Here is a 20,277-nt window from a genome sequence, read left to right on the forward strand (position 1 = left end):
ATTTTTAATAATGTAATAATATTTTAACAAATTATTTTATGAACAAATGACAGAATCTGGCTATCCAAATAAAAATGTCCAAAAGATGATTAGGTTTCAAATAAAATGTCTCAAGAGACAGACTTTTTTGTTAGGAACTGGGTTTTGCATGATTAAAAAGAAAAGGCAAACAAAAAACCTAGCCATGGTCCAAACTAGACAACTGTCATTTATATAAGTTCTTTCTGTCTCTGTGACATGCATGTAATAAACAGCATGTTGCTCTTGTTGCTTTGTGCCATCAGGTTGGAAATGACTCACAGCTGACCCTGCAGTGGACTGTCAAAGGAATGAGTCTCAAGGGAGTAGAGTGCCCATGTTTCTCCTGCAGAGCAGGTGGTGGACTCAAACTACTTTCTTTGTGTTGACAGCACAACTCCTTACCCACTAGGTTACTAGAGCTCCCCAGAATGAATAATTAATTCAACTGTAGTAACAGGCATACTTCTATGACAAATTTAATTTCCACTTAAAGACTTAAACGTGTTCTCATTCTAATTCTCTTTTGGCAAATACCACTTTAAATTCCACTAGACATAGGCATTCTTCTTCAGCAGAGAGAAAGAATATACTATTTTGCATTGAGGTAGAGATGGCTTATTATCTCAAGGAAGTGTCTTAACAGTTGAGTCAACTGGTTAAGCTGCCATCAAACAACAGTAATATGATCTGAATTTTACAGAGTGCTTCCTCTCTAGAAGTGTATGCCAGATAATCCTTTAAATACTTCCCCTGGATCACTGCATTTAATCTTCAAAGTAACCCTAAAGAGGTGGGTATTATTATTACCCCTATCTCACAGAGAGAACAGAGGGCTGCAGTGAAGTAGTCCGTAGCCAGGTGTCGCTGCTAACTCAAAGGCTGGGAGCCTCTGGCAGCCTGACTCCACTAGCAGCTCTGTAGAAAAATGGTCGTCTCCTCCAGTGACAATTTACAACCTCAGAAACCAGAGGTAGGCCAGTATGGGTTTGACCGGACTTCATGGTAGTGGAATTTTTACAAAGGAACACAGGAGAGAAAGAATTTGTCCAAAATTACTAAGTAGCAGACATAATCGGAATGTAGGAAAGGCTAGACTGAGACTTTGCATTCCTCAGCTTTATTTCTCTGCTTTCCCAAATGCAAAGAGAATCCAAACTGCCACTATTTGGCACACAGAGCCAACATTTACAGTATCTTAAATAACTCCATTTAACAACAGGCCCCAAGAATTTTCTCTAGGAACAAGGAGAATCTCACATATCTCCATTCATATTTCATATTAAATAACATAGAACACTCTGGTTTCAACCCATACTTGTGTGAACTGATTACCAGATTTCTGATAAAGCTATTAGCCCAAGGCACACACCTATGAAGCTAATGGACCCTGTATGGGAGAAAACTTACATAACAGATGGCAATTCTATCATTGCTTATACATGAAGGCATTTGAAGTTAAGTACAGTTTTGGGTTTAATTTGTTGTGTGTCATTGAATCGGATCCGACTGGCACAGGAGATTGCCCCTCCTTTTCCAGCACAGGATCTGGTGGATTCGAACCACTCACTTTTAGGATTGCAGCACAGCTTCTTGCCACTAGGCCACCAAAGCTCCCTAGTGTAGTCATTTTTAACAAAATATTTGCACTAATATTGAATTAAGTAGTGAACTCTCTGTATTTTAAGAAACATTTAAATTTAAGACTTGTTTTGATCCTATAATGTTGGCATTATGATAAGTGTCCACAAAAATGTCATTATTTAAATCTTATTGAAGTAAAATACCAGTTTAATTTGGGATGGAGAAAGCCAAACCACGAAATTCATTGCCACAGAGTCAAATTCAACTCAGTACAGGGTACAGGATTTCCACAGCTATAATCTTTATGAAAGCTGACTGTCTCAACTTTCTATTGGGGAGGAGTGGGTTCAAACCCATGACCTTTGGTTAGTTAACAAATGCTGTAACCACTGCTCTACTAGGGGTCCTTTGGGGGTAGAGAAAGAAGTACAAAATGAGATGTTTTTCTAGAAAATTTTTGTATTTTCTGTATTTTATTTTGCTTTCTTTTTTGTGACAAAAAACATTATATAATCTAAATGTTCTTAACCTTTTGTCTAAACTTTTAATAGTCATTTCCAATTCCCAGAAGTCATAGTTCAAGTGTCTTGTATCTGACCCTACTAGATTACCTCTTAGATATATTTATTTTTCCCTTTTATTTAAATCTTTAATCCTTCAACTTTATGCTTTTTAAAATTTTAAAGTCTCCAGTTCTTAAAGAGCCAGCTGAACTTAAGGCATAAATAAATGTTAATTATAAATCCTTAAAAAACTTTTTATTGCTAAAAAACATTTATTGCTAGTCTGAACCTTAAGAAACCCTTCTTACTGTGAACCTATCCATTACTATTAACTGACAAAAATTTCAGAATTTCTAAGGGAGGAAAAGTTCTTAAAAATTGGGATTTTTGCAATACCAAAGGTGCATGGTTCGGATCCACCAGATGCTCTGCTGGAGAATGAGGGGCAAACTCCTCCTGTGCCAGTCGGATCCAATTCGATGGCACAGCAAATTAAAAATAATAAAAATAAACAGGCAATTTTTGCTTTGTGTAAAAGATTTCTAGTACTTTAATGCAGTTGTCAGTGCTTTTATTATAGTTTCATAAAATAGTCCGGTCACTAAGGTTTCATGGAACTCAGAATCAGAAAGGCAAAGCAGAAGGATTCATATCATTTCATCTTCAGCCTCCTGGTTTCTTTCTTAAAGAAAACTCTGCACCCTGACTAAACTAATAAAATTCTAGTAATTTACATTAATTTCTTACATTTTGCTCCCAAATTGGAGTGTATAAGATAAACTCATTCTGCAGGAAAATGAGGTCAATACTAAACCAGCTTTAAGGGCTCTCTTAGCCTGTAACTATACAATGATGGGTATATGGTTCAGACGATCTAATTTCAAAGCATGCATTTTTATAGGAGACTTCTACTGTGGCTTCCTGCTCACGACTACTAGATTTATGACTAGAATTTTCCAGACTGTAACTTTAAAAAAAGAGCTTAATAAGCTAACTGTTGTTGTATGTCACCAAGTTGGAACTGAATCATAGCTGACCATCAAGTGAGTTTTCAGAGGGTGTAAATGACAAGGGAGGAAAGTGCCCATGTTTCTGCGCAGAGCAGCTGGAGGATTCTAAAGTGCCGTAGGGTTGATAGTGCAGCTCCTTACTACTACGCCAACAGTTCCCACGGAATAACTAAACAGGTAAGTTTAAACGAATAACAAAACATTTAAAAAATGAATAGTATGCATGTGTTTACAGAAAGGAAGCCAAAGAGACATTCATTATTTGCCTTTTTAATCTTTACATAAGCTTGGAAGCAGGAGTGGCATCCACTTCCATAAATAGCTTGCCTCCGGAAAACCTATGAACCTGGAGAAAGGATTAAAGTCATGCAAGGGTCGAGGACTTTCACTCATAGGGTCTCTATGAGTCACCTTTGACTCAACGGCTTAACAACAACAACAACAATCTTTACGTCACGATTTCTAGTTGTAGCTCTAGATGTGGGTATTTTTCTACTTCACAGTTCTCTACAGAATGCAAAACCTCTTCAAACAGCTTTCACAAGATTCCCAAATCCTATGAGGTGATTTTCCAGGCGGTTGGCCTGTCAGTATGTCTAAATCTGGTAAAAAAAAAATGCACCACTGCCTTTGATCACTCAGGGTCCTCTTTCACCAACTGGCCGAAAATGTGAATTTTGACTGCTAAAACTAAGAGGGCAAAATCCAACTGATACTCCCTAAATATCAGTATCCCTGCCACTCTATTTGTTTTGAAAGGCCTCCCGTAAGTTCCTCTACATAAGGTATTCTAAAACCATTCTTTTTTTTAAAAAAAGCTATTATTTTTTTTGTATGTACTGTCAAATCGGATCTGACTGGTATAGGAGGAGATTGCCCCTCCTTCTCCAGCAGAGCATCTGGTGGATTCAAACTGTGGACCTCTGGGACTGCAGTGCAGCTTCTTGCCACAAGGCCACCAGAGCTCCCTAGAACCATTCTTCACCAGCAAATTTAGGTGTACCTTTTTTCACTTTAAACATTATTTAAGTCTTTTTTCAAGAAATCTGGAACATCAATTTGTGAGGACAAACTCCGATGGTGATAGAGAATCAAGAACGGAGGTAGCTTTTGAGCTGAGGAATGGCTCTGATTTTTGGCAAAATGTGAGAGTCCTCAGCTTTCTCATCAACCTTGTACTGCTCTGGAGTCTTGTATTTCTCCTCTGTGTTGAAGATTTCACTCTCCTGGTGTCTGGGCTTCTGCAGCGGCTGCTGCTTGAAGTAAGTGTCAGTGAGACGTCTGGGGATTTTCAAACCATCAGTGTCAACTTTAGTGGAGGTAGCAATGAAATTTCTGGGGAGCTGTCCATAGAGGAACTCGATTGAGGGTCTGAGGCCAGGTCACAAGGCACAAATGACACTCAAGTTGCTTCACGAAAACCACTTTCTTACCTCTGTGGCACCCTGTGAGGATTATCAGAACGATTCCGGGCATGATGCTAGAGCACAGCTTCCTCACGTGCTGACTGAAGGGATTTTTGCCCTGGCTCAACAGTTTCCAAGGCACTTCTTCAGTAGGGTAATACCTTGGCATTCTGCAAAGTTTCAACACTCAGTTATCACCATTAACTGGTTTTGTGACAGCAGGAAGAACCTTCTCCTCCTTTTCAACCCTGGACATAGTGACTGAATATTTCCTCTTACACCCGGCCTTCCTGGAATACATGGTCAACCAGGAGTACCTGCCTCAGAGGAGGACAGGACTGTAGCTGCAGTGGGGCTTCCCATTCTTGGGCATTCTGCCCTTGGCCTTTTTAACTCTGCTGCTGGCATCTGTCTTCTTGGCTTTAGGCTTGGCTTCAGGCTTCTCCTTGGTGTCCAGCTTTTCATCCAACATCTTGCAAGAGGGGAAAAAGTCGTCGTATCTTTTAAGACGTGCAAGACAGCACAAATCTGTCTTGGAAAAAGTGCTGCTAGAAAGTGAGGATGGTGAGATTTGATCACACACACACTGACATGTTAACCAGGAGAAGACAGTCGTTGGAAAAGGACATCATGCTGGGAAAAGTAGAGGACTAGCAAAAGAGAGGAAGATTTGCAATGACATTGACGGCGGCAAAGGGCTCAAACAGCAATGACTTTGAGAATGGTCAAGGATTTGGCGATGTTTAGCTACACTGTACATGAGGTTGACCTGAGTTGGATTTGAGTGACTGGCACCTAACAACATAGTTCTCAAATGCTAAAGTGTATACAAACACTTACATATGATTTACAAACACAGTCTATTTCAGAAGGGCTGGAATGAGGATGGGGAAACTACATCCATACAGTATCCATCAGGTGCCAATATTTGCTGATCTGATGACCAGGCTTCTGGCAACAAGGTTCCAAAGAAGACTTCCAATCAGCTTTTACACATGTGTGGTAGAAATTCTAAGGTTCTTTCTAGTTCAGTAATGTAATTTACCATATCCCATAATTTAACAACATATACAACCACACTCAACAAGTAGGCAAGTTTGGTGATAGTAACTTACCTGAAATGAGGAACAACTCCTTCCACCCTGGTGGTACAGTAGTTATGCACAGGGCTACCAACTGAAAGGTCGGTTTTTAAAAAGTTATTCCATGTGAGAAAGAGGAGGCAGCTTGTTTCCATAAAGATGAAAAGCCTTGGAAAGTCTCTGGGGCAGTTCTACTCTGTGCTAAAGGGTCTCAATGAATTGGAATCAACTCAATGGCCAAGGGATGATTGAGAAGTTATTTAAAAAAAAGTAACTAACTGTAAAAGTATCAAACAATAGTCTACCTTTTAAAAATAAAACCACATGCAAATTTTCTTTATATTTGTCCCAAAGAAGAAATATTTTCATAGTCCTATCAAAGACACCAAAGTAATTTGAAATGTTTCTGTTGTTGACTGTCATTGAGTCAAATACGACTCAAACGGACTCTATGATCAAAAGACCTAACTAATGCCTTTCCATAACTATCGTCATTTCAAAAGTTCATAGAGCTTTTGGATGCCACTCCTGCTTCCAAAACTATTCTACAACTAGGAGCTGCACCAAACACTGTCCACAATGGGAGACCATCATGGTGTTTGATACCCCAATGGCACAAGGTTCAGTATGACAGCGAACCCAGATTCCCTCAGTACAGAAAACTGATCAAGAATGATGTACAAAGTAGAAGAATGTTCCTCCAAATATAACAACACTAGTCTCACTTAGCAGAGATTAAGTGTCATCAAGTCAAATACAACTCATCGTGACCCTATGAACAAAAAACTTGAAATAGAAGACACAAAAGGTGAAGCTGTCAGCCATGGTATCTGTTCTGTGAAGACTCCAAATATAGTTCTCTGAAATCCTACACAGTCTTGGAAAATACCATATTCAAGTTAATCTTTCTGCATCTGTGTCCTTCCCTGCCTCCCCACATGCTCTTTTTTGGATCTGGCATGCTGGTCTAAGTAAATCCCACACTACGTGCCAGCCCCCTAAACTGCAGTGGTGCACACAGGGAAAGGCCCTGCAATTCTGAGACAGGCCACATCTTGGTCTTCCTTTCTTCATTCACTTTATAAAGTCAGGTACACTTGTAAAAAACAAAAAGAAAACATTTTCTTTTTTTTTTTTCAGCAGACACAATTAAACAGTAAAAGCAAAACCCAAACCTGCTGCTGGTTCAGCTCTGCCTCGTGGGGACCCTTCCCTGGGTCTCTGAGGTAATAAATCTTTATTAAAAGAGCCTGGTCATTTTCTGTAGAGCATCTGGTAGATTCAAGCTGCCATCTTTCTGTGAGGAGCCTGACACACAGTGCACTGTACTGTACCACTAGGACTCCTTATTTTGTCAGTGGACACACAACAATTAAACAGGAGACAGAATTTAAAATAATCTCATATGCATGACTTTTTCTATACAGAAAATGTCTGCTTTTATAGTTTCCTTTATAAGATGAATTTTAGTTCTTCTGAAGCTGCAAACATATATGTAGTAAGCATTATGTACACTCATGGTTGTAGAACATTCAATACCAAACAAACCTATGACTAAAACAAGTGTTTAAGACTATATGATCTACACAGAAAGTAAGCACTTGGAAAGAATGTAAAATTAAATATGATGTCTAATTCTGAGATTCTTTCTTTAAAGTAAATGTCTGGTAAACGTCTGTGTGTGTTGCTTATTACATCTCTAGAGTTTGATGAAAATGATGGTATGTGGATGGGTAAACAAAAAACTTTTTGTTTCCCAAGAAAATCTAAAGCCACTCTTTGCAAACTTGATTCAATAATGATTTCTGTCAATAGAAAAATCATTGCACTTAGTTATTTCACCAAATGAACATCAGCCATCAGCAAAGAGCATGTTGCTAATTATTGCCAAAAGTGAGCCAAAACTCAAGCCTTGCTGAAATTCCTAATTATCTTTATGTATTTTTGTTTTTAATCTTAAGAAAAAAAATTATTTGAATAGCAAGTTCTGTTCCAACTGCAACACTGTGTGAAAGACCTTTTGTGAACGGTTGCAAATGATCAAAAAAGGAAAGGTCAATATGCTCTTAAACATGTTCTTAAACTGCTGCTTACTTAGAAAGAGCTGCAATTACTAAGCACGAGAGAAAGTGTATTGAACAGTTACAATCTTAATACCACCATTCCCATTAAAATTAAACATTATTTTCTTGATATTAATTAAGTCATAAAACTTGAATAATGGGGGGGGAAGAGGTGGAAAAATTAAAACGCACTAAAGACGTGTATTTTTCTTTCTTTCAGAGCCAACGTGGCCCCTCCCACTTGTTCTGTGTCCAGCTTGGCTATTTCTTGATGTTCTCTTTTCCACAGCATCCATCATGCATCTCTGTGCCATCTCTGTGGATCGTTACATAGCCATCAAAAAGCCAATCCAAGCCAATCAATACAACTCACGAGCAACAGCATTCATCAAGATCACAGTGGTGTGGTTGATTTCAATAGGTATGTGGGGAAGGGCAGAGTGTGAGCTGGTATACACAGCTCTTGGTGCCACCTATCTAGGATGGCATGAGGTATGGCATCTGTAAATCAAAGCCGTTTACTGAGGTATCAACAAACTTCTTAGGTCACTGCCTCTATGATTAGATTCCAAGTTATATTACTACCAAAAGTGTGGGTAAAAAGAAAAGTTCACCAACTAAAATAATACAAAACACAACCTCAACCAGCTTTCATAGTCTTCAATGAGCCATTTTCCCGCTTTAATACTGAGATCTAAGAAAGCAGTTTTCTCTAGCAACAGAAAATGATTCAGGTATACCTACTACATAGAATCTCATAAGTACAGCTTCTTAAAGGAACAAGAAATATTCTAAATTATATCTAAGAAGATATAGAGGAAAAGAATAAAAAAAGAATCTATTTTTGGTAGGCAAGCATCAAAGATTAACAAAAATTTACTTTGGAAATCTGTATTTCTCCAAATGTACAGGTCAAAAGCAGTGGCACTTAAAAGTGTCTGCTTAAAGTTATAAGTAAGGGATATATAAAAACCAAAACACATTAAACTGAGGTTCAGGAATGGTTTCTAAGAAAACTGCTTTTCTGTCCTGGTGTCTATATTTAATACTCAAAAAACAGGTGCTATGATAAGAGTAAATTAACATGAAGTAGTATAAATGATAACTTGAACCTCTTTTAAGTATCACAGGAACAGACTCACAATTATGAACATTAGTACTATGACAAGCAGACTGATTTCTTCTAGAAAAGAAAATCAAAAAGAGGAACTATCAAGAAAGACTTGGAATGAAAAGAGGGCAAGTTGAGTTGAGAGATAAAAATACCTCACAATTCCACTATAATCAGGAAGAACAGGGCATAAAAGTAAGCCTCTCTTTTTATTCCTGAAATAATGATAGCAGGATCAAATTCTCTCCTTTGGAAATCTTAGAGGTAAAAGCAGAGTGCTGTTATTTTGGTTTAGAGGAAAGCAAGATCAAGGGCACATCTAGTCAGGATGGTAAGGCTGTCAGCAGGGAGAAAAGCCAGCTGAGACTTTGCGGGTCACCTAATGAATTCTAGCACAACTATTTAATTCTGCTGTGGTAGAACAAAAGGAGCTCCAGACAATTCACTGACCTACAGGTGTAAAAGTCACTTACAAAAAAGCAGGGATGACCATATTTGGTATGCTTATTTAACCAGTTCCAGGGGCAAAGTAACAAGTACCCCAAACCCTTTCTTCAGTCCCTAAGAAAAAGTAGTGAGGGGCTTTAGAAAGGGTTTGAAGAAAACAGCCTTGTGAAAGGCCCGTTAGCTACCAAAAAAGGCTGTGCAGATGACAGTGTGCTTTTGGATTCATAAAACATGACAAGAATTCTGGAGGTTTCTAAAGCTCATTTAATTCAGGCTTATTTTTAAATATTTACTATTTCAAAAAGAAAAGGATTCAGACAGACTTCTTGTGTTACTTGTCTAATAAGCTGCTTTTCTAAGCAAAACCTTATTTACATACCTAAAATATGGTATTTAAAGTACTACAGAATCAGCCTGAGGTCTATTTTCTTCCTATATATCCACATTAAGTGAACTGTAAAGCTCATTTAAGGAATTTGAAGGAATATTTTACATGCTCTCCAATTTTTAAGTAACATTTATTTTAAAACAACACACAAATTAAAAAAAAAAAATCAGTGAACCCCTTCGCTTTCCCTAATAAGTCAAAAGAAAAGGATTAAGGCACAGTTTAAAAAAACCAACAAAACTGCAATAGATACCTATCCAGAATTCAAGTATCTCACTAATGTACTCTCTGATGCCTATTTACATCAATTAGATTGGCTATTAGGATTAAAAGGAGTTTCTTTTTCAAATTATTTTCCTTCATCTAGGAAAGAAAAACAAACCTAAAAACAGATTATGATGAAATAGAGAATGCATAAAGAAAGATCTTTCCTACTATATTTTTGCATAGCTCAAGGAAAAGCTTTCATTAATAAACCTGAATCCCTGATCAATCCTGTTTAAAAACAGATTTGCTTACTTAAGTGCTATTATTAGTCAAGTCTTCCATTGCAAATATATTGAAATTTTCTGCAGTGAAGGAAACAGGAATTACAGAGCACCAATAAGCACACTGCCACGAGGCTATCCTCTAATGAGCCTATCTAAGAATTATATGTCATTAATGTTCTTGTGTTACCTCTTCCCTAGGCATTGCCATTCCAGTACCTATTAAAGGTATACAGGCCGACAAAGGTAACCTAAACAACATCACCTGTGCTTTGACAAAGGACCGTTTCAGCAACTTCATGCTCTTTGGCTCCCTTGCTGCCTTCTTTATACCTCTTGGGATCATGATTGCCACCTATTTTCTCACCATTCACGTTTTACAGAAGAAGGCTTACTTGGTCAAAAATAAGCCACCTCACCGGCTGACATGGACAACTGTGTCCACTGTTTTCCAAAGGGATGAAACGCCTTGCTCATCACCGGAAAGGGTGGCAATGCTGGATGGGTCTCGCAAGGACAAAACTCTGTCCAACTCAAGTGATGATCTATTTATGCGAAGGATGTCCACCGTTGGAAAAAAGTCAGTGCAGACCATCTCTAATGAACAGAGAGCCTCAAAAGTCCTGGGGATTGTTTTCTTCCTCTTTTTGCTTATGTGGAGTCCTTTTTTTGTTACAAACATAACTTTAGCTGTATGTGATTCTTGCAACCAGTCTACTCTCAATAAACTCTTGGAGATTTTTGTGTGGATAGGCTATGTCTCCTCGGGGGTAAATCCTTTGGTCTATACCCTCTTCAACAAGACTTTTCGAGATGCATTTGGACGATACATTACTTGCAATTACCAGTCCACAAAGTCAGTGAAAACTCTTAGAAAATGCTCCAGCAAGATCTACTTCCAGAATCCAATGACAGAGAACTCTACATTTTTTGTTAAACATGGAATGCCAAATGGAATGAATCCTGCCATGTACCAGAGTCCAATGAGACTCCGAAGTTCAACCATTCAGTCTTCAGTCATTTTATTAGATACACTTCTCCTAACCGAAAATGAAGGTGACAAAACTGAAGAACAAGTCAGTTATGTATAGTGAAAATGACAGTCTGCATTTAAATATTACAGTGATCAATAAAGGTGAACTATATGTAAACTATATGAAGAATTACATAAATAACTTTGTCATGTATCAAATCATCTCTTTAAACTAGAATTATGTATTAAGATTATCCAATTTTCCTTCTTTGGGCAAAAATATTACATGAAAAAACCTTTTTATATTGCTTCCAGTGAAAACAGTATAACACTCGATAAATATTAAGGTGTTCAAATAAAATAAAATATATAATAAAAACCAGATTTTTTAAAAGGGTCATAATATGAATTTATTAAGTTCCTAAGTAAACGCATAGTTGTGCCAAGAATAAAAGAAATGATACAAGCAGTCTTTTCTCTCTTCTAGGATTTAAAAGCATTCAGACATGGATAGAACAGGAATACGAGGGGAAAACTACACAGAGATCCATATAACAATGACTATATCTACACGCAAGTTAAGATGGCCATTTACATTCTAGACTGCTAAATAGAGTTGTGATTCTCCTTTGATCAGGAATCTGTCTTGATGGAAAAGGTGGTGAACAGCAATGGGTATCACACAAAATAAAATGCTCTTAGAAAAAAACAAACCCAAAACCCCAAAACAAACAAACAAAAAATGCTCTTAGGCCTAGACTTCGTGATTAAATGCCTGATACCAAGACTAACTGCTCTGGAGGAGGAGGAGAGGTGGAAGAGAAGAAATAGAAAATTATTCTTGGGTATTTAAATATCTTAAAAGTATGAGCAAATGTGTAAACTGGAGGCATTTAACAGAACATGTTTTAAAATCAGGCTCTGAACAACTCTATTTCTCTTTTAAAATGTATTTCCTACAAATTCCAAAGGATTTTCAGTATCTACCATGCTCCCTGCTTGATATAAAGCATATTTTACCCAGCAGGGACAATACGGAGTTTGATCTCCTTTACAGAGAAAGCTGGCTACATTAAAGGGATCATAGTTTTCTAAGACAAAATGAACTTAAAGCACCAGAACTTTAAACACTTATATTGGAAGGGTTTGAAGAATTACCTAACATTAATTTCCCACCTAGCTGGAGCCTTCTGGAGCATTTCAAAGGCCTCCTCTAATGGCTAGCGTGGGTCTGGTGGCAACAAAGCAGTACAACACAACAGCCAATTTAAACAGACAATTTATCTTTAATTATAGATAAAATGGGATTGTTCCTATATGTAAACCTTGGTACCTTTCTAAGCTTTAAAATGATAAAATTACATTTTAAGTTATTAAACAATATTCTAGATACATTTTCACTTTTTATATTATTGTTTAAAAAGCAAAAAGAAAGATTTAAGAGGAGAAGCTACAACAATCAAAAGACAATGTTGTTGTTGACTGCTATCAACTTGAGCACAACTCACAGCAACACTGTGAACAAAAGACTTGAAGCCTTCTAATAACTATCGTTTCTCAAAGTTCATAGAGTTTTCAGAGGCATGTTGTTTAGGAAATGGATGCCACTCCTGCTTCCAACAAAAGACAATACACACCAAGATACTGAGGCAGAAACAAAGAAAAGCACATAAAGAATATTTTTATTTTAGAACCTAAAATTGTGACTGAAGAAAACTAAAGGGGGAAAAAATTAAGTGTAAGTGCTATCACAATAGTATGTTGGTGAAAACACTGATGGAGTTCTCACAGTCCTTTGCATCATCAGTGATAATGGGAATGCTGTTAACCAAACTGGCACTTGACTTTTTTAAAAGGAGATGACGACTGATTTTTATGTTTCCTTAACCTTTGAAAGCCTCATTCTAAGAAAATGGCATAAACCTAAAAATTTAAAGAGACTGTTCTAAGCCCTGCCTCGTCAGACAAGTAATTCCTCAGTTTAGTTTTCTTTGTCAAGGTCCATACAAAACCACTCCTCAAGCTTTTTCCAGTTCATATTTATAAGAATCATGAAAGACAAAGCATACTGGTTCTGCTACATCTGATTTCAAGAGTATCTTAGGTTAAGAAGGCAAAGAATATTTTATCTACATTTTCTAACAATGAAAAAGAAGAAAAACAAAAGCATATTTCAGGTTCTAGAAAATTTCCTTATCAAAGTCTACAAACAGCTCAAGGGTGACATCTGCTGCTGAAACAGACAACTTACAGTGTGAACTATAGCACATAGAACAACAAAAATTAATTTTGTTAAGAAGGGAAAAAAAATGTTCACAAAATCTATTAACTTTCTACACAGTAGGATATATAGATCAGACCAGTGATTTATACTGGCATGAAATGCAAAATCAATGGCAGCAGGAAAAATGAATCACTGGCATTGAAGGTATCAAACACCCTAGCTATGCAGGATTTCTTACGCATTTCCACAGTTGCTAAGGGTGTACCTGGAAGAGTATACTTTGCAAACTAAATTATCTTTGTTGATATGCTATAAGTCACCTGTGACTCAACAACACTTAACAACAATAACATCAACATAGAGAGAGATCAGCTGGCCCAGTGGACAGAAAGTAATGCTACCAATACGAAGGTGGGTGACTTTTAATCTGTGGCCCTCCAGCCTGTCTTTCATTGTTTTTGTTCAGAAATTCCTCTAGGTCGTATAGCCCTGGTGTACAAATTGCCATACCACAGTCACTTTTGGTTGCGTGAGGCTGAACACTGTGACACTGATAATGTATTAATGGTTGGTTACCCAAGGCGGACAGTGAGTGGGGTGGAGCTCCCCTATTAAAACAAGCTTGGAAGGAGTGGCATCCACTTCCATAATAGCTTGCCTCCAGAAACCCTATGAACCTGGAGAGAGGATGAGAGACACCCAAGCGTTGAGGACTTTCCTTCATAGGATCTCTGTTCCTGCAACTCGATGGCACTTAACAACAACAACTAAATTATCTAGTTCCTTGGTTTGAAAAAGAACAGATAATTTCTGGATGGAAGGAATAGAACCTTTTTGTTTATTTTTACAAAGATGTCTAAACTCTAGCTGAGGGTAAGAGCAGGGCCAGGGCTTAGCTAGAGCAGTTGCCAGAGAAGACAGTAAAGAAATAAAACTTCTCAACTTCTATCTTATTTCTAGCTATTCTCTCAGGGGGAAAATGAGTTTTAAACCATAAAGAGAATAAGAAATGTTAAGACTGATCAAAGTGCGAAACCAGTGAAGAGCCAGTAAGCCTTGCTGCCTTGAAGGAACTCAAGTCTCTAAACATTTTACTTCTCTGGATATGATTATGAAACCAGTGTTGACAAATTTTAAGAGAAAATGAGAAATCTACAAAAATCTCAAAGTGGCTAAGTATCCCTTCATTGACAAATGGGGGAGGAGGGAACAGGATGAGTAGTCTGTAGTCTACTAGGTCAGGTATTATAAAATACATCAAGAAAAATGTGCCATTCCCATGGATTTGTCAAAGAAATAACTACATCCAACAAATCACATTTCTTGTTTTTGGGGTACTAGACTTGTAGATCTTATAAAAAGAATAGTTATTCTTAGGATGTAGTTAAGATATTCTAATGCCTTTGTGAAGAAGGTAGACAAATGCTACCAGAAAATAATGAAGATTACTATTTGGCTGAACATCCCACTCAAAAGAACCAACTGGTACAGCTAGAAACCTATCAGCAAGTTATATGGTTTGTATTTTGCTTCGTCAGCAAGGATTTTTATCAACAATAGAAACAAAATATTTTAGAGTAAGAATAGCTTCCTATTTGGGATATTACAGAGAGAATCCACCAACCAGCTCACAATAGTTACTGTTAAGGATAACCTATATTACCTAAAAGTATATGTAAGTAATGATCCTCCATGATCTGAGATATCAAATAGTCATAAAAGGAATAAGGGTGAAATGCAACACCCCTTAATCCCATCACAACAATTCCTGATCTAGTTTCCTTAGGGCTTAACCTATAGTACCTTTTACCTTATATGAGTTAAAAATATGAGTTAAGAGAACCTCAGTACCACCAAGAAAGAACTAACCAGAGTGGAGTGTGTGTTCTTTTAGACTCAGGTGTTTGCATTAAGAAACTCCTTGATACTAAAGAAGGTCAAGATCCATGGAGATCTCCAAGTAACGCTGGGTCTACAGATGGTGAAGGAAACAAAGGCCTTCCCCTAGAAGCAACAGAGGCAAGATGTTCCCTGATAACAGACACCTGGAATTTGGACCTCTAGCCTCCAAAATAGCAAGAGAATAAATCTCTTTGCTTGTGAAAGCCCTCTACCTGTGGCTCCTGACAGCTCTTATTATTTGTTATACACCATGGCGTCAGAATGACTATAGCTGGGAGACTGATGATCCATCTTCTCCTTTAGATGTGTGGCCTATTACTGCAGCACTAGATAACTAAGAGACATGGTAAGTATCTGCTGGATTCAATTACAGCAGTCACAAGAGAACTTCATGCCCGAGGAACTTGAGGTAGAAAATTTCAAGTAAGGATGAAAAGACTATGAGATACCTGAATTATTTAATACGTCTTTTAGGATAATTTTATCCCAAGTAAACTATACCAGAAAATATTCAAATTAAGCTAAAGTTAGTACTTTAAGTTTCCTTTATTGAATCTTAAGATAAAATCCCTAAAGAGAAAAAAAACTTCTTAGACAAACAAACAAACAAAAAAAATCAGGTTGAGGTTGGAACTAAGCAGAAAGTAAAGAGAACTAGTGGACCCAGTACTATTCCCTCTACAACCACCATCACAATTACAACTACTTCTACGAACACACGCATAAACTGGGCTGTCCAGTAGCACCCAGTTTCACAGATTAAGACATTAACTTGCTTACCCTTGTAACAATCTTCCTAGATCAAATATTATTCTTCTCATTTACAAATGAGAAAAGTGAGGCTCAAACTAGGTTAAATAGCTTGGCCAACACAACACAGTCCAGTAAGTAGTTGGACCAGGAGTCAACAAAAGTACACTGATTCCAGTAGGTGTCCTCTTAATCACAAATAAGAGATACTGCCAAGGATAGTTTACGATACATTTCAATTCCACTCTACAAATCCAAAATAATGCTTTTTTAATCTGAAGACAACTCACTCTGCTTTAAATAAAGCCTGTTACCTTTATTTATTAAACAGCTTTAAAAACTATTATAAAACCTATGTAAGAAATAATATTCCATCTTAATTACCAACATAACATAATATAAAGAATATTACCAGGATTTTAAAAGATAAAAAAGCAGGATATTAAGAAGACATAAACAGAAATGTTATAACTTTACTACTCCTAAAACCATTCTTCAGAGGCTGTTAACATATTTGGTTCTCCTTCTATCTGTTTAGTTACTGGACTACAAAAAAGAAATGTACTAGAAATAGAATTTCAAGTTAGAAATTATTACCTGAACAGAATGAACCCAAGTGATTCTACTGCTGCCCTTCTGACATCATCATTAACGTCACTTACCTAGAGGAAAAGTTTACAAGATGATTACATTATATCATTTATTCTGTTACCAGATCAAGCTTTTAAGAGGTCTACATCACTCAAATGTGTAAATTAGACTATATTAGTATTTTATTCTCTTATTAAATGTCTTTGTCAACTGAGAAAAATCTCATCTGGAAATGTATTAATAGGGCTGAAAACCTTTACGTTTTGGTGGTTTAAGATTCAGGAGTACTTCCTAAAACTATCAGTTGGATTCATTTTGAGCTAGACATAAAAATCTTAATACTTTGATGCTTTTAAAAATGACCTAGATTTGGCGAGCTCTGGTGGCCTAGTGGCAGGAAGCTGCGCTGCAATCTCAGAGGTGCATGGTTCGAATCCACCAGATGCTCTGCTGGAGAAGGAGGGACAATCTCCTGTACCAGTAGATCTGACTTGACAATACCCACGGGAAAAAAAAAAAAAAAAAAGAAGAAGAAAAAAATGACCTAGATTCAAGTAAAACACACACTTTTAGAACATCTCACACTGATAAAAAGAAGCTACTAATAAATGTATTGTGGGATGTGAATCTTTCTGGAAAGTTTATACCAGTCCTGTTTACTTTCTCCATGACCTTGGAGACTGTGACCCTAGAAACCTACTGAGTTATTCATTACCCATTATATCCCCACACAGGGAGTAGGAAAACTATGAGTAGACAGAGCCTGATAGAAAACATGTTGCTGTTAGGTGCCAGTGAGTTGGCTTCGACTCCTGGTGACCCTTTGTACGAGAACAAAATCCTGCCCAGTTCTGTGCCATCTTCACAATCTGAATTGTGCTTAAGTCCACTGTTGCTGTCACTCCAGCAGTCCATCTCCTTTCCTGACCCTCTACTGCTTTGTAAGCTGATGTCCTTTCCAGGGTCTGTGCCACCTGATAGCATGCCCAAAGGAGGTGAGACAAACTCCTATCATCCTTGTCTCTGAGGAGCACTCTGGCTGCTCTTCTTACAAGATAAATTTGCTTGTTCTTTTGGCTGTCCAAGATATATTCAATAATCTCTGCTAACACTACAATTCAAAGGCATCATCTCTTCTTCAGTTTTCCTTATTCACTGCTAACCTTTACATATGAACCAAATGAAAATACCATGGCTTGGGAAATAGAGGCTTTTATAGTGAAGCATCTTTCTTATAATAGAGTATGTTTTAAGGATAGGTGGAAACTAAACTCATGAACTACATTAAATGGTTCTTACTGTATTAAGATTTGCTATCTTAGGAAGCTGTACATATGAAATTAGTCTAATGCCTTACAAACAAGGGTGCCTTTGGGATGAAAGCTCAGAAATGGCAGCTTAGGGCTTTAGGCCTTCTATTCATTCTGATATGCTCTTATCTTGTTTTATATCCTTCTGAAAAGCCAACTGCACCTAGCGTTAGATTATGGTCTGAGACCTTTCCTGGTTGTCAGGAGGTTGGAGTGATGTAGTCACCTGATTCAAAGCAATTAGTCAGTTGCAACTCCTGACAACCAGCCATCGGGTGTTCACTACCTTTCTCCTGCAGAACAGTTAATGGATCTCAACTGTAATTTTTGGTTAGCAATCCAAAATATAACGGAGTGATTACAGTCACTTAAAACATGTATTCCTCACCATCTATCTATAAACCTTCCCTTCACCCATACCCTCAAGAAAGGTCAGCACACTTACAGCAACATGGAGCAGACGGCGAATAGCTTTGTTGTTACCTGAGCCACAATATGCCATGGCTACAGTATACATTCCAGATCTCCGAAGAATTGGGTCCTAAGAAAGATCAAATCAGCATTAACCATCAACACTTCAAACAGTAATTTCTAAAAGTACTTTGTAATAGGTACCATGAAAGCTGGTTTTACGCACAAAAGGAAAGCTCTATGAGAACTATTTCGTGGTTGGTAAATTTTTTAAATGAATGGAGAAGTATAAGACTAACACAGGAAGAAATGATTGTTCTTAATTCTGATTAATCTATACAACACAATTACCTTGCCTCACATGCTTTAAGCAGCATAAACAATGCCAATACCCACTAATCTATGACACTTATTTTGCAATTGCAAAATAAACAGTAAGGAAGCTGATTTCTAATTCTGTATCTCTTATTTCCTTATCATTTCATTCTTAGTCATTAGTATGGAGTTGGGGGAGCTCTAGAGGCACAGTGGCAAAGAAATGTGTTGCCATCCCAGAAGTAAGCAGTTCGAATCCACACGCTGCTCTGTGGGAGAAAGATAAGCAGTTTTCTCAAGTGAGATTTGCTGCTTCTTAAAATCTACTTAAAGGTCAGCTATGAGTTGCTTCTGACTTGACCGCACATAACAACAAAAAAGAAGTATGGAGATAAAAAGGTACGGAATCTCATAGTTAAAAAAAGCTAATCAGTAACTTTAAAATAAACTAGTTCCTTTCAGATTATGTTGTTGTTGTTATGTGCCGTCAAGTCGCGTGCGACTCATAGCGATCCTATGTACAACAGCCCTAAACTCCGCTCTGTCCTGTGCCAATCACACTGTCTCTGACACTCCCATCCCAATAATCCCAGTCACTGAATCAATCCACCTCATAGAGGGCCTTCCCCTCCTGCGCTGTCCCTCCACCCTCCCAAGCATGATGTCCCTCTCCAAGGACTGGTCTCTCCTCACAACATGTCCAAAGTATGTTAGACGGAGCCTCAGAATCCTTGCCTCCAAGGAGCTACCCGGTTTAACCCTTCCCAGGACAAATCTGTTTGTTTTCCTAGCAGTCCATGGTATTTTCAATACTCTTCTCCAGCACCACAGCTCAAAGGCATTAATTCTCCTTCTATCCTCCTTGGTCATTTCAGATTATAGAGGACAGTATAACTTTCTGCTGACCATCTACTATAACATAACATTGTAACATATAACACTATAACATTATAAAAACAAGAGACAACAGGCAAAAAAATCTTAACACAGTAAATAAGCATGGAAACTAGATTTTAGTTAGGCTGAATTAACAATGGCATAAAGTTCATAACATGTTAAAGGATTTTAAAATCATTCCAAAACCAGCAATTCTAAAAGAAATACATCTGGAAACGTCCCAAAGAACTTTTAGGAATCTGCTTTTCAAAAAACATCAACCTTAAATCTACAACTTCTTCTGAATTCAAAGTCCTCAAATCCCTTTTATCTCTTCTAATCAGTATTTTCTTTCCTAAATTCTATTAGACAGAATTATCTTGTTAGAAGTTTCATCAATTGTACCTAAGAATTCTGATGGAATTAATTTCCAGGAAAGAGAAGTGTTTCTGTAAATGTGAGAGATAACTGAAGAGCGGAGGAATACAAAGAAGATAAATTATTTTGTGACCTTACTTTATCTCGACAGAGAGATTCAATGAGAGCATCAGCCTCTTCCATCCTCCCGTACATCACCAATGCAATGCCAACTGCAAGACCACGCAGAATCTTCTCATGCTGAGTTTCTTGTGCATAGCCAACCATGTCCTCAATAGCCTGGGCATTTTTAGAACCCAACATAACCAGACCTAGGGCCAGGCCAGCTGCTTCTCCTAGTAAGTTAAGAATAAACCAGTAAGAGTCAAGTTCTGTGTTTAGCTGGTAAAACATATACTATAGGAAACAGCACCTAATTAATAACAACTTTCAAAGCAGCCACTAGCT

General features: G+C 37.5%; 2 protein-coding genes and 1 pseudogene across 3 annotated transcripts in view; 1 reads left to right on the plus strand and 2 right to left on the minus strand.

The window, feature by feature from the left end:
• Nucleotides 1–11,191, plus strand: part of HTR2B (5-hydroxytryptamine (serotonin) receptor 2B, G protein-coupled) — a 17,821-nt gene extending 6,630 nt beyond the window's left edge. Inside the window, exons 2-3 of the mRNA XM_006893481.1 lie at nt 7,887–8,087; nt 10,302–11,191. Of these exons, the coding sequence (XP_006893543.1) occupies nt 7,887–8,087; nt 10,302–11,191 (1,091 nt within the window). The remainder of the gene's footprint in view (nt 1–7,886; nt 8,088–10,301) is intronic.
• Nucleotides 1–20,277, minus strand: part of PSMD1 (proteasome (prosome, macropain) 26S subunit, non-ATPase, 1) — a 96,976-nt gene that overhangs the window by 48,303 nt on the left and 28,396 nt on the right. For both annotated transcript variants that reach the window (XM_006893483.1, XM_006893482.1), the window contains exons 14-16: nt 19,969–20,165; nt 18,296–18,391; nt 16,547–16,611 (exon numbers count right to left, since the gene is read on the minus strand). In XM_006893483.1, the coding sequence (XP_006893545.1) occupies nt 16,547–16,611; nt 18,296–18,391; nt 19,969–20,165 (358 nt within the window). The remainder of the gene's footprint in view (nt 1–16,546; nt 16,612–18,295; nt 18,392–19,968; nt 20,166–20,277) is intronic.
• LOC102852262 lies at nt 4,153–4,993 on the minus strand (annotated as a pseudogene).

The sequence above is a fragment of the Elephantulus edwardii genome, unplaced genomic scaffold, assembly GCF_000299155.1.
Source record: "Elephantulus edwardii isolate Elephantulus edwardi_28Jun2011 unplaced genomic scaffold, EleEdw1.0 scaffold00127, whole genome shotgun sequence".
NCBI lineage: Eukaryota > Metazoa > Chordata > Mammalia > Macroscelidea > Macroscelididae > Elephantulus > Elephantulus edwardii.